General features: G+C 44.0%; 1 protein-coding gene across 1 annotated transcript in view; it reads left to right on the top strand.

The window, feature by feature from the left end:
* The first annotated feature begins 8,626 nt into the window (after nt 1-8,626).
* Nucleotides 8,627-14,667, top strand: part of LOC115474829 (UPF0565 protein C2orf69-like) — a 40,318-nt gene continuing 34,277 nt past the window's right edge. The window contains exon 1 of the mRNA XM_030210503.1: nt 8,627-8,926. Coding sequence (XP_030066363.1) covers nt 8,627-8,926 — 300 coding nt within the window. The remainder of the gene's footprint in view (nt 8,927-14,667) is intronic.

Below are 14,667 nucleotides of genomic sequence, written 5' to 3'. Positions count from 1 at the left end.
TTGTGTCATGTGTTTTTCATGTTTGACCAAGGTGCAGTATTCTGCTAGTGTGTAGTATTTGCAGCCCTTTTGTTTTGGGTTTGTTTTTTTTTGTCACTAGGTAGTGTACTGGTGTTTTAGAGCCCGGTGTAATTACAGTGCTGCCTTTCCATGCATAAGGTTGTAGCTCATCCTGTCCTTGGAATTAGTGCTGTTATGGTTTGGTAAGGTTATGAGTGGGTTTTTGCACAAGTTTGTGTATAATGATTTGCAATGGAGAGATTGTCAGGATTATTTTCGAAAGAGAAGGACGCCCATCTTTTGACACAAATCGCAAGATGGGCGTCCTCACAGGGTCGTCCAAATCGGTATAATCGAAAGCTGATTTTGGACGTCTCCAACTGCTTTCCGTCGCAGGGACGGCCAAAGTTCACAGGTGCATGTTGGAGGCGTAGCAAAGGTGGGACTTGGGCGTGCCTAACACATGGACATCCTCGACCCATAATGGAAAAAAAGGGCGTCCCTAACGAACACTTGGACGACTTTACCTGGTCCTGTTTTTCTTACGACCAAGGCACAAAAAGATGCCCAAACTGACCAGGTGACCACCAGAGAGAATCTAGGATGACCTCCCCTTACTCCCCCAGTGATCACTAACCCCCTCCTACCCTCAGAAAAAATCTTTAAAAATATTTTGTGCCAGCCTCTATGCAAGCCTCAAATGTCATAATCAGGTCCATCACAGCAGTATGCAGGTCCCTGGAGCAGTTTTAGTGGCTGCAGTGCACTTCAGGCAAGCAGACCCAGGCCCATCCCCCCACCTGTTACACTTGTAGTGGTAAATATGAGCCCTCCAAAACCCACCAGAAACCCACTGTACCCACATCTAGGGTAGTGGCTTTTAGGGGGGCTCAGCACACAAGGTAAGGGAGCTATGTACCTGGAGCAATTTATGAAGTCCACTGCAGTGCCCCCTAGGGTGCCCGGTTGGTGTCCTGGCATGTCAGGGGGGACCAGTGCACTACGAATGCTGGCTCCTCCCATGACCAAAGGGCTTGCATTTGGTCTTTTCTGAGATGGGCGTCCTTGGTTTCCATTATCACTGAAAATCAGAAACAACCAAGTCTAGGGATGACCATCTCTATGGACAACCTAAATTTCAAGATTTGGGCATCCCCGACCGTATTATCAAAACGAAAGATGGACGTACATCTTGTTTCAATAATACGGGTTTCCCCGCCCCTCCATGGGGACGTTTTGCGAGCACTTCCTCAGCAAAATTTGGGCGTCCCTTTCGATTATGCCCCTCTGTGTGTTGGCCTTACTGAGGTGGCACCAAAACATCAGAAAAGGTGTAGAGCCTAAATCACGACACACTACCTCTTGAAGGATCTACATATAGAGCTTATGCATTTCTAAGGTGGAGTGGAGGAGTGGCCTAGTGGTTAGAGCACTGGTCTTGCAATCCAGAGGTGGCTGGTTCAAATCTCACTGCTGCTCCTTGTGATCTTGGGCAAGTCACTTAACCCTCCATTGCCTCAGGTACAAACTTAGATTGTGAGCCCTCCTGGGACAGAGAAATATCAAGAGTACCTGACTGTAACTCACTTTGAGCTACTACTGAAAAGGTGTGAGCAAAATCTAAATAAATAAATGAGGTCTACACTGGCATGGTATGGGAAAGGGGGTGGGGACATACTACTGGAGAGGAAGAGGGAGTTCTGAATAAGGAGGAAAGAAGGTTATTCCCCAAAAAGCCAGCTCTTTCTCCCTTCCTTCCTCCATATTAGCACATTCATTTGCATATATATATATATAAATATGCCCCACCCCATCCTTTGCTCCCCCCCAAATGAAACAGTCAAACTATGCCTATGATAATTTGGACATTTCAGTTTGTAAAATGGATGTACGAGACTGGGAGACTGGGCATCTATATGGCAGATGACGTTTAATGTGAGCAAGTGCAAAGTGATGCATGTGGGAAACAGGAACCCGAATTATAGCTACGTCATGCAAGGTTCCACGTTAGGAGTCAAGGACCAAGAAAGGGATCTAGGTGTCGTCGTTAATGATACGTTGAAACCTTCTGCTCAGTGTGCTGCTGCGGATAAGAAAGCAAATAGAATGTTAGGTATTATTAGGAAAAGAATGGAAAACAAAAATGAGGATGCTATAATGCCTTTGTATCGCTCCATGGTGCGAACGCACCTCGAATATTGTGTTCAATTCTGGTCGCCGCATCTCAAAAAAGATATAGTGGAATTAGAAAAGGTGCAGAGAAGGGCGACGAAAATGATAAAGGGGATGGGACGACTTCCCTATGAGGAAGGCTAAAGCAGCTAGGGCTCTTCAGCTTGGAGAAAAGGCGGCTGAGGGGAGATATGATAGAGGTCTATAAAATAATGAGTGGAGTTGAACAGGTAGATGTGAAGCGTCTGTTCACCCTTTCCAAAAATACTAGGACTAGGGGGCATGCGATGAAGCTACAATGTAGTAAATTTAAAACGAATCGGAGAAAATGTTTCTTCACTCACCGTGTAATTAAACTCTGGAATTTGTTGCCAGAGAATGTGGTAAAGGTGGTTAGCTTAGCGGAGTTTAAAAAAAGTTTGGATGGCTTCCTAAAGGAAAAGTCCATAGAACGTTATTAAAAGGACTTGGGGAAAATCCACTATTTCTGGGACAAGCAGTATAAAATGTTTTGTACATTTTTGGGATCTTGCCGAGTATTTGTGTCCTGGATTGGCCACTGTTGTTAACAGGATGCTGGGCTCGATGGACCTTTGGTCTTTCCCAGTATGGCAATACCTATGTACTTATGCTGGACATATCCAGCACATGGATGGCCATCACATGTGTACTTTAGAACAGGCTGTATCCTGTTCTAAACTACATGTGAGGTGGACATCCATGTGATATTCTGAGTTGATTGTCCTTTCTAAAATGCCGCTCCACATCTTACAGTCTAGGTGGATTACAATAATACACACAAAAATCCTAACTATATAACACATACAAGCAAATGACTGCATTCTTACATAAATTTATTCATCAATAAACAGGAGTCCTCCTTTCCACTTAGAACCACATCCTAGCTTGTGTACAAAGTAGCACCCTTCTGTCCTGTTTGGCTTTATGAATCTTGCAGTATCTCTTGCACTTTTTGTGACATGACTAGTCACACATTAGAGCAGTAGTTGGAAGCCTGTCCTCCTTGCCTTGGAATGAAAGGTACTTTAACCATCCAGTCAAAGATATTTTGAATTATAATTAAAATATCCTATATAATAATTCTCAAACCTCCAACGTTCTATCTTGCTGCCTGTGTCCGTGGCTTTCTTCGCAGTTGGTCTGCTTGGCTCCGTAGATCAAGCTGACGTCACTAGAATGCCAGAGCCAGAGGAGGAGGGGTGAAAGGGGCAGGGCACAGGGGCAGAAGCGGAGCTTGAAAGAAACAGAAGCGTTGAGGGACGGAGTAGCCAACAGCGTCGCGACTAATGGCAGGGAAAGAAAGGTCGGAGTCCTCTTTGGGCATCAGCGGAGGGGGCAGAGCCAACGAGAGCATGCTGCTGTGCCGAGCCAGTGTGCGGGTGCGCTCGTAGCATATCCTGTGCTGGGCGCGGGGGAGGGGGGACTTCAGGGAGTCTGAGCGGCGCGAAAGAGGAGGGATAGCAGGCGATGGCCGCAAGCTGCCCCTCCGGGCCCCATGGGAGGGTGTGTGGGCAGCCACAACAACTCCTCGGGAGGGAGGGAGCTTGAAACTCGGAGGGAGGGAACTTGAAACTCGGAGGGAGGGAGGGAGGGAGCCTGAAACTCGGAGGGAGGGGATGACCCTGAAAGTTGGAAGGAGGGAGGGGACAACCCTGAAGAGGAGGAAGGGAAGACCCTGAAAGTCAGAGGAAGGGCGGGAGGGAATGACCCTGGAACTGGAAGGGAGGGGGGGAGGGGGCCCCTGGCACACACTCTCATTCTCACACACACACATTCTCTCTCTCACAGACACACTCGCACCCAGTCTCACTCTCTCTCACAGACACACTCGCACCCACTCTCACTCTCTCTCTGTCACACACACAACATTGTACATTCACTCTCTCTCTCTCTCACAAAGTCACTCTCACACACACTCTCTCTCAAACATACACACTCCGAGAAAACCTTGTTAGCGCCCGTTTCATTTGTGTCAGAAACGTGCCTTTTTTACTAGTTTTATTATACATCTCAAGTTTTCATGGTTTAAATACCACAACAGTTACAAAGAAAATAGCAGTATATGTACAAATTCAGCAGGACTCTTCTTTGGGACTATCATGCAGTGTTTGGGGCATTTATTATGATCCTAAGACCGAGGCAGATGCACCAATGTCCTGGTAAAGCACTGATCACTATTTCCACCTTGGTAAAAATTACCGAGGTGGAAATAACAAGCTTTGCCCAAAAAAAACAATGCAAATGAGCTGCTCGTAAAATCAGCGAGCAGCTCAGTAAAAGGGAAGCCAATCAGTCAGCTGAGCATGCACAGAACAGCCAATCGCTAAGCGTGGCTGCTCTGCGCATGCTCAGAGCAGTGCGTGCTACTGTCTGCTTTCATACACGCGTACAAGTTGCGTGTATGAAAGCCGTGTGCATTCTTTTTTTTTTACTTATCAGCAGCACAAGCACTTTTCACAGGAAGCTCTACAAAGTAATGCTGGCAGTGAGCCTGATTTCTGGAGAGATATGCTCTCCCCCTGCCCAGCAGCAGCATGGAGCTGTAGTCTGACCACAAGTGTCTCCTGTGCCCAGCACCGGCGCTCTTCCTCTGCAGGAAATGGCTGCCCAAGAACATCACAGATCTGCACAATGAGCTGACTGCACTTCCAAGACGCAGTTGTCATGCAACGACAGTTCCTGACCACCCATAAAAATTTCATCCTAAAGATGGGTGGTCCTTTCAGTGCATCACTCGGAAAATGGCTGTGCATCACTCGGAATACACATTTGAATAGTAATTAGCTCATTAAAATAAATTTAAATAATTTTGCATACAATTCTCATTGGCTGCTACAGTGAGAGGAAAAGAGCATGCAGAACCCTTTTGTGTATGTCTCGCTGAACTCCGTGACACTAACCGGCTAGAACCAGTAAGACAAGCATATTGCTGGCTCAGTAAGTTTTGTGCATCTGGGTCTAAATTATCATTGGTCCATTTTTTTCTTTTAAAGTATCTGTGCACAAAATCCAATTATGCATGAACTAATGTGAAATAAATTGCAAAGAACTCACAAATATTCCGTCCTACATCCAAAAGGCCACAGAATGTAATCAGCTCTTCAATGCCATTTCAAATTGGAAAAAGCTAGTTTCAGGTGCACTTTTCTGAAGTTTGCTTTGCAGGATCATTGGTCCAAACAACACAAAGAGAACACTGCAAAGGAGTATATGGGGGAAAACAGCACCCATCTTACCACATTTCCTCACAAACAACCCTACGTAATGTATTTCATATTAGTGCATACATGCTAGTTTGTGAATGGATGATAAAAGGACCAATTATTGAGTCTGGGGCAACTTGAACAAATCATAAGTACATAAGTAATGTCATACTGGGAAAAGACCAAAGGTCCATCGAGCCCAGCATCCTGTCCCCGACAGCGGCCAATCCAGGTCAAGGGCACCTGGCAAGCTACCCAAACGTACAAACATCATTGATGATAAAGCCCAAAGAAAATCCCAAAGCCCAGCTGAAAAGTTTGGTTTGTGAATATTGCACCAATTCAAACTCCACCTTGGAGCAGCCCTAACTGCAGGGCTTCTGTTAATAGGTTTGGAGTGTTTCCAGTGGCAGAAACAAGCTGCCTAATCTGCTCTTGTTAGCTTAATTTACATGCAGCCTCTAATTATCAAGGATGATTTTGAAGCACTAACTATACACACTGCTGCTTTTATCCCTCCCATCCCAGCTTGATGAAAAAGCTGAAAGGAAATCATGCAACTGAGCATGGCTCCTCCAGGATGACTAACTACAGGACTGAAGAGTAAAGCTTAACATCTGGCCACTGAATTCTTACAACTGCCAAGGAATTCCTAAAGTAAAAGTCCTCACATTCTGCTATCTAAAAAATAAAATTCAAAATGTATTAAGTAGGAGTTTTTTTTATCATCTGTACACTTTCAACATGTTATGTTATAAAGAATTTATAATCCGCCAACTCCCTCAAACGAGATATATACACAGTAACATCAATAATTCAATAAAACAGCTGAATAACAAAAAGAATGTGAATAAACATCCTTGAATTTCACACTTTTTATAGTTGGAAAAGCCAAAATAAGATGATTACAAGTCCAAGAGGTTGAAATAGTGTTTAACCAATTATGATAAATCCTCAGAGCAAACACCACACAGTAATTTAAATGCCAAACATACACCTTATAAGAAATCCTTGCCTGAACTGGCAACCAATTTAACTCTATCAACAAAGAAGAAACATGATCTAACACCTTGATTTACAAAAAAATTAATCTAGCTGCAGTTTTGAATTAACGGAAGCTTAGAAATAAGCTTTACCTCCACACCTAAATACAAGAGTCACCATAGTCCAGTAAGGCTAGAAAAGACAATTGTACAATAACAACTCTAAAATGATCCCCCAATAAATAGAGTGTAGCAGCCGAAGTTGTTTTAACTTGAAATAAGCCTTCCAGATCAAATTATTGATTTGTGGTTCCACTGACAATCTAAAAGCATGCCCAACATTTTGACACCCTCTCAACCTTTTAAGTTGATCCCTTCATCAGCAACAATAAACTGAGGATATTAAAAAAATAAAAATAGAAAACAATGGCCCAATATTCAAACAAAGTTACACATTCACCAGTGGCCAGATGTTACAAAACAGCCAAGAGCTACTTTGGAGTGCATATATGCGGCTGTGCCAGATGCCACATGGCCTCTTCTGAGATCACTCTCCTGCCTCTGCCTTTAGCTGTCATGGTACAGATTCCCTTCTACGTAATTCTCAGACAGGGCGGCTCAAAGGACTGTGGTGCCCTGAGCCATCTTTTGGGTTGGCACCCTCCCATTGGCACCCCCAAGGCCATCCCTCCCACCCCCCAGCCTACCTTTAAAGAAAGTTTTCCAGTCCTTAATACTTACAGCATTTCACCTAACGCTACCCACATCAGCCCCTGAGTCTTCCCTCTGCCATTCCCCTGTGGAAACAGGAAGTTATGTCAAAGGAGGGACTGTCAAATCAAAGTATCCAGCTTAATCTATAGGGCCAGTGACATCACAGGCTCAGGCATTGGAGCCTTTTATCTCTGGCACCCTGGGCCAGAGCCTCACTGTACATAGGTTAAGCCGCCCTGTTCTCAGAGTAAGAACAGCAGGACCGAGGAAACATGCTAAGGAAGTGCCACACTTACATCAGAGTTCAGACATGCCAAGTCACATGCATTCAACATATGACACAACGCATTCAGGCTCCTTCTCCAGCTCACACAATTCAGTAGCTTGATCTCATGCATTGGCTCCCTCCCACTCCCCAGTGATCTGGCTCTCTTCAGTTTCCTTCCCTAGCAGCTGGGAATCCCTCACTTTCTTTGTGCTTCCCTCCCCCTGGGCCCCACCCCTGTTTCTGCAGACATGGCTTAGTTCCAGCTAGGGCAGAGCAGTGAGCTATTATATGGCTCCAGAAAAAGAGGATAGATTGAGCCAGTCCGGATTTTACTTCCATTGAAAGCAATGGACGTAAAACCTGGACTGGCTTAATCTGTCCTCCTTTTTCTGGAGCCATATGGTAACCCTAATTAAGTGGAATTTACACCACTGCAGTTTCAGCCTTCTAATTTCATTACTTTATTAAATTCCAACAGTGCCTACATTTTTTTATTCCCTGTTCCATACCCACCTTCCTGAAAAGTTGTTCCTCCAGCCAGCAGCTGATTGTTTTTCCTCCCTGCCGACACTTCTATGGACCGCCTACAGTAGCAGAATGGGCACGAGACAACACACAAAAAATATAACAAATAATATTCATCAAAATATTTGTATTGGATTATCGATTATTTCAAGCATAACACATAAGCCAACTATATCGTTCATAAATGTGCTCAATAAAATGCAACAGGGGCCCATTGCACATTGAGCCTGCATGTTGAGGGGATAATGTGGGGTATAAATACATTAATAAATAAATGGGATTCTATATTTCTGAAAATATATATTTATACGAAAACTTTCCTGATTTTACAATCAGCCAAATACTAAAAGAGATTTACAAAGCAAAGGTCTTGCCACTAAAGCATGATTTTAAAGTGGTGTGGGTGTGTGAATGTACTCTTCATAACATATGCGTGAGCGACTGCACGCACGAGGAGAGGCATTTAATTCAGTACCTTTAAAAAAACCCGCCAAAAACAAACGGAAAGATGTGGGCGAGCCCCCCAAATCGAACGTACTCTGTCTCCACGCCCCCTGCGTGTAGGCGTGGACTGGAGGAGAAAGGCGTGTGCGTGTTTGCTGGGCCTGTAGAAATCGTGGTCCGTAGGGGGCGTGGCGCCTCGAAGTGAGCTTGACTGTTATCGTTATCTGCTGCGCGACTCTAGAGCAACGGCCACAAGGCGCGGCCCTAGCATAGAGAAGGCTCTTTCCTGTCGCCTCATGTATAGCTCCTGGGCCGCTGCGCTGAGAGACGCTCTCCGCACTGCTTGCCTCTCGCTTGTAGCTTTCCCCAGAAACATGAGCCTCTGCGGCGGCTCCGGCGTGACTCACCCCGCCTCCTTGCCACCCTCTCCGGCCCTTGTGAGGTTGCCGCCGGTGCCGGGCTCCGAGCCACTTTCAACCAATGAACTGCTGCTCTTCTTACCGCAACCCTCCCTGAGCCCGACTCGCCGCCGCCCCCCGCAGTCCTCGGGGCATCCACCTCAGCATCATGTCGTGTATTTCCCTGGAGACGTGCAGGTATGTGCTGCGGCATGCAGAGCGAGCAAGGGACAACCCGATAAGCTGAGAAGAATAAAATCCCCATATACGAGAGAATTAATTGCGCAGTACAGCAAATATATCTACCATAGAAAATAACACACCTTGGCACCAGAGAGCTATTTCTCACCATAGGAAATAATGGACATGGTCTTCATATCACTAATCATAGAAAACACAATATATAGGAGAATTGCGTGTTTATTTTTATTAAGTATTGCACACCATTTGCCCTATAGACCTCGTGCAAAGAGCAACAGAATAGAATAATATGTACTGTGGAAAAGTGCCTGCAAAGGTGGGAAAATGTGGGATACAAATGCAACAAATAAAATTAAAAAAATGCTTCGATACATACTAACTGCCGAAAATAATATATATAAAGGTATTATGTAGAGGAGTGTGTTCCAAAAATCAATAATTATGAACCTTACAGTAAATACACTTTCCAAATTAAACTTGAGAAAAGGGGGCCTCATTTAAAATCACCAGTCAAAATATTTTTGGAGAAAGGTGTTCTCTCATCATGGGTCTCAAAATAACACTAAAAAAATTGGAACAGACTCATCACCACTCTATATGTAAACTTATTGTGATTGAACATTTGTGCAAAGGTTAAGTAGCTTTTTTTTTTCACGCCTGTTGTAGGCTTCCTCAAGGGAAATATCCTTATTTCATGGATGTTCCATGGTGTGGGATTTTGGTTACTTTAATTTTTGGAAAGTATTTAAAATAGAGTTTGTAATTGATTTTTGGAACACAGTGTCTGCATAATACTTGGGTGTATTGATATATTGTTTTTATTTTTGGTGGTTATTTGGCCTGTAGCTCCGTTTATATGGTCTTGTGACACATACTGATTATAAGAGCATAAGAATAGCCATACTGCATCAGACGTCTAGCCCAGTATCCTGCTTCCAACAGTGGCCAATCCAGGTCTCAAATACCTGTTGGAAACCCAGTTAGCAGCAACTGTATAATCTTCAGGGTGAGAATAAAACATAAAAGTAATTACAGTTCTAAAAAGCCAAGCTCCAGACCTTAAATAATCCAGCACACTGCAGATTTTTGTGTAGAAGCTTACCAAAATTGTCAGAAAACTTTCAGCCAAAAACTGAAACTTATCACCTGGTTTCAACCAAAGCTGAAAACAAAAATTTAAGTTTTGTGTGAATGTGAACCGGTGAGGGCCACAGGGGATTTGTCAGAGCTTGCAGTCTGCATCCCTCTGCTAAACCCACAGTATCCAAGTCAGAATGTAATAATTTAAATATTGTCTCCAAGCAAAATAGCCTCCATACGCATGAACCACAGCTAATGAGAACTGAAATTAAAATCCAGGGTGCTTTTACAGTGCTTGACTGTATTACACTTGGAGAGTGACAGCTGATCAGAACTGGATTAAAGCATTGGCAAGCTAGGCATATGCCTGGGGCCCAAAAGTTTATGGGGGGGGGGCTCTCAAATATACTCGGAAGTCAGGAGTTTAGGCTTGCCAGCTCTTTGGATTTTTTTCAGCTTCTATAGTTTTTTTTTTTTTTTTTAAGTTAGTGTCTTGAAGTCAGAAGGATGGCTAAAGGGTCTGGATATTTTTCAGAATCTAACTTAGCCTTTTTAACTCTAATGCTTCCTCCCCCTTTCCAGTGTAGAGACACTAAAGAGTCCAACCAATGGGAAAGCTGCTAGAGTCACAGGAAGGAGGGATAAGCTGGAAGTATTTGCCCAGAAACTGCATGGGGCTTAGAGACAGCCAGGGAAACCAGTGAGTGTTAGAGGTGAGGGAGGTTGTTGAGAAAAGGTGGGAATGTAAGAGGGGTTGGGGAAAAAAGTGAGAGGCAGACACAGGCAGAAAATAAAAGAACTGTATAGGATGATGGGAAGAGCTGGCTACAGATGGAAATGGGGGAGGAAGGGGACTAACTGAGCAAATGTAGCAGAAGCCACTCAGCATCAGGAGCGAGAGAGAGGATGTCTAGAAAGTGAAAGAGTGCATGTGTGTGTGAAGAGCAAGGGAGTGCACATATGTGAAGAGTGAGAGTCCATAGTGTCACTGGTGGAGACAGTATCACATAAATAGAGCTTCTTTTTGAAAATCTGAGCTGCAGTGGGGAAGTCCACTGGTACAAATGTATCTGTGCATATGTTAAATGGAAGGGAAATGTTCAAACTAGAAGATTTGTACTGCTATCATTACCCGGAAAATTCCTTTGAAACTGGCCTAATATTGCCTCCACTTTGTCTGTCTCCTTTACAAGTATCAGAGAGAGCTAAATATTTTGAGATTTTTCTATTTATGAAGTTTTTCACATATAAAATTTACATTTATATCTCATAGATAAATTTATTTTAAGTATTTATATACTACCTAGACCTAATCTCACTCTTAGTCTACCCTTGACAATGAAAGCAAATTGGCCAATGGAAGCAATGGAGGGTGAAAATGGCTTGCCCAACTTTCCTGGTTCTCAGCCCATTTCTCCAGCACTGCCAAGTTACCAAGCTGTAAGCTCTTTTGAGCAGGAACTGTCTTTTCTTCATGTTAAATTTTTGAAGCGCTACGTACGACTGGTAGCGCTATAGAAATGATTTGTAGTAGTAGTAGTAGGAGGGAGACTTTTGGCCAGTACTGTTTTTGAACTTGTATGCAAATTTGTGCTATTTGTAGTCCCTGATTTTACCCATTGGTATAGGTGCTGCATGTCCAATAATGCACCAGGATAAGGTTGTCAGAAATCCAGAACCGACCTAAAATCTCTCTCCTGGAAATTGGTAACTTGGGAGCACTCCAGCTCTAATCATTAAGCCACTCCATTCAAAACATAGCTTGCCTAGTCGCACTGACACAGCTACAGTAGGTTTTGCACTTCGCTACTTCTGGAGAGGTGAAATGTTGGGGGAAGGCCATGAATGAATATCTGAGTGGGGAGAGGGGACAAGGAAAATATTTTGTCTTAATCATGGCTGCTAACCAGGCCTTGTAATTCTCTTTCTACCTTTATTTCATACTCAGCTGAGAGGCTAATCTTATAACAGTACCTAGACAGGGACGGTGGTCCAAGGCAGAGGTAAGATTGTTGAATTGAGAGGCGGGGAGGTGAGGAAATGAAAAATGGGGCTCCATGGTAAGAGGGCCCACAATTGTATGTTGCCTAGGGGCCAATGTAGTTTTAATCCAGACTGCGGCTGATGTCATAAGCTCCTTAGGAATTAACTCTATGGAGTTATCCAAATTTAGAGACTTAAATTTTGGCTAAATTTGTGTATCAAAAGCATTTATTTGGCGCATTCTACCATATAAGCTATTGTGCAAGATCAAACTGCATGGCTTGTAGTTGCAGTACAAAAAAAAAAATTAAACAGTATTCTCCACCACCTTCTATGGACTACTTTTACAATCCCTGATGGTCTACTGATATAGTGAAGGTAGGAGCCATGGCCCCAGTCATAGCAGCCATTTTGAGAGAAGAGCCAGAATTGGTAGGAGTAACTGGGGATTGCTCCTGCCCCAACCACACCCCTAGACCACCAGGGATTGTAAGATAGGCCTGGGAATGAGAGACATTTCCTATTTGGGAGGAAGGGAGACAATGGGACAAAGTACACTTTTCAGCTTCTACCGAAAACATGGCCGAAAATTAAAATAGCTTACCAAAATTCGGTCAGCCTCTCTTTCCGTGGGCAGTCTGTTCTATATTCTAGGGCAGTGTTTCCCAAGTCCAGTCCTGGAGTACTCGTTGCCAGTCAGGTTTTAGGATATCCACAATGAAAATGCATGAAACTTAATTTGCATACACTGCCTCCATTCTATTCAAGTCTCATGTATATTCATTGTGGATATCCTGAAAACCTGACTGGTAAGGGGCATTCAGAACCGGACTTGAGTGAAACAACTAGTCTAGGGCCAGTGAGCCTAAAAGCACTTTCTCAAGCCCTTAGAGCAGTGGTCTTCATTAATTTGTAAGCTGGGGCCACTTTAGATTCTAATGAGCTGAAAGACAGCTGCCAAATGTTTTCCCCTGCTGGGCCCCAACACTGCTTGTCAGTGTGTGTTAAAGACAATCATGCTCACCAGCCCACCTTCAAACTTGGGGAGTTATCCTCAAGGTTATGAGCATGTTCAAATCATTTTCTTTTTGTCTGTTGAAAAATGCCTTGTCCTTCAAGCATGTGGCTCTTCCTCCGCCCCCCCCCCCCCCCCCCCCCCCCCCACTCCACCCCAAATTCAGTTTACCCTTTCTGTCCTGAGCCGGGGTAGAGGCACAGTAGCAGAAAAAGACAATGGGGGGCCACCCTGGAGGTCTCCAAGGGCCACCATTGGCTCCTGGTTCTTTCATTTAAGAACACTGCCTTAGAATATGGTTTAATTTATAAGATGTAACTGATTTTTTTTTTAGTCTGCTTCTTGTCATGTTAACTTTTAATAAGTGGGGAAAAGATGTTGTGTGTGTGTAAAAGGGAAGGTGCAGTTGAATGGCATGGTACCTAAGTATTACATTGGGTTGGAATGACTACAAATGAAATGCACATCAGAATCGCAAAAGGCCACCCAGTAGGGACGGTGGTGATGAGGTAGAGCACGAATGTTAAATAGTGTATGGGTGTGTCTGGGGGAATAGGGGAGTTGTGTAAATGTAGTTGTTGTTCTGAGTGGAGGAGTGGGCCTAGTGGTTAGGGTGGTGGACTTTGGTCCTGGGAAACTGAGGGAACTGAGTTCAATTCCCAACTTCCGGCACAGGCAGCTCCTTGTGACTCTGGGCAAGTCACTTAACCCGCCATTGCCCCATGTAAGCCGCATTGAGCCTGCCATGAGTGGGAAAGCGCGGGGTACAAATGTAACAAAAAAAAAACCCGAATTATATGTTGCATATTCTCATTCTCTGATTCAGTGCCAATACTCACCGCGACACTTGGCATTGTTCCAAAGAGCCTCATTCTGGAATTCATAAGGTCTAACGTGCACAGGCAGTATACCAAGTTGTGCTTGGAAATTCTCAGTACTGGGTGCCCCAACAGCTTGATCAAATCAGGATAATTTCTGTACCTTTCTGGCCACATCTTGTGCTTGAGTGGGTATCTGACAGCATTCCATTAGTTTAGAAAAACAAGATTAAGCTAAGTGAATGATAACGTAGCCATTATATATCCCTGTCAACAGATTCTATAAACTACTCTAATTGCCTCTCGTATAGAAGTGCATTGGGATATTTTTGGAGACTATTTCTGTGGAACACCTGGTCCAGTATGGCCTATTTCTATTCCCCAGTTCTTACCATATGACTAATTGGGGCCCATTCCATTCAGTCTGAAGAGTTCTTTTGCTCCTAGGCAGACGGGGATGGAGAAGAGGGGCAATGTTGATACGTTGAAACCCTCTGCTCAGGTGTGGCGGTGGCTAAGAAAGCAAATAGAATGTTAGGTGGTATGAAGAAAGGAATCGAAAACAAAAATGAGGACATTGTAATGCCTTTATATCGCTCTAAGGTGGGACCGCACCTTGAATACTTTGTGCAGTTCTGGTCACTGCATCTCAAATAGTGGAATTAGAAAAGGTACTGAGAAGAATGACAAATGATAAAGGGGATGGGATGACTTTCCTATGAGGAAAGGCTAAAGCAACTAGGGCTCGCTTGGAGAAAAGATGGCTGAGGGGAGATACGATAGAGGTCTATAAAGTAATGAGTGGAGTGGAACGGGTATATGTAAATCGCTTGTTTACTCGT

This window comes from Microcaecilia unicolor, chromosome 7 (assembly GCF_901765095.1).
Source record: "Microcaecilia unicolor chromosome 7, aMicUni1.1, whole genome shotgun sequence".
In the NCBI taxonomy this organism is placed as follows: Eukaryota; Metazoa; Chordata; class Amphibia; order Gymnophiona; family Siphonopidae; genus Microcaecilia; species Microcaecilia unicolor.
The sequence above is the reverse complement of the archived record's forward strand: the minus strand, read 5'-3'. Positions and strand labels throughout refer to the sequence as shown.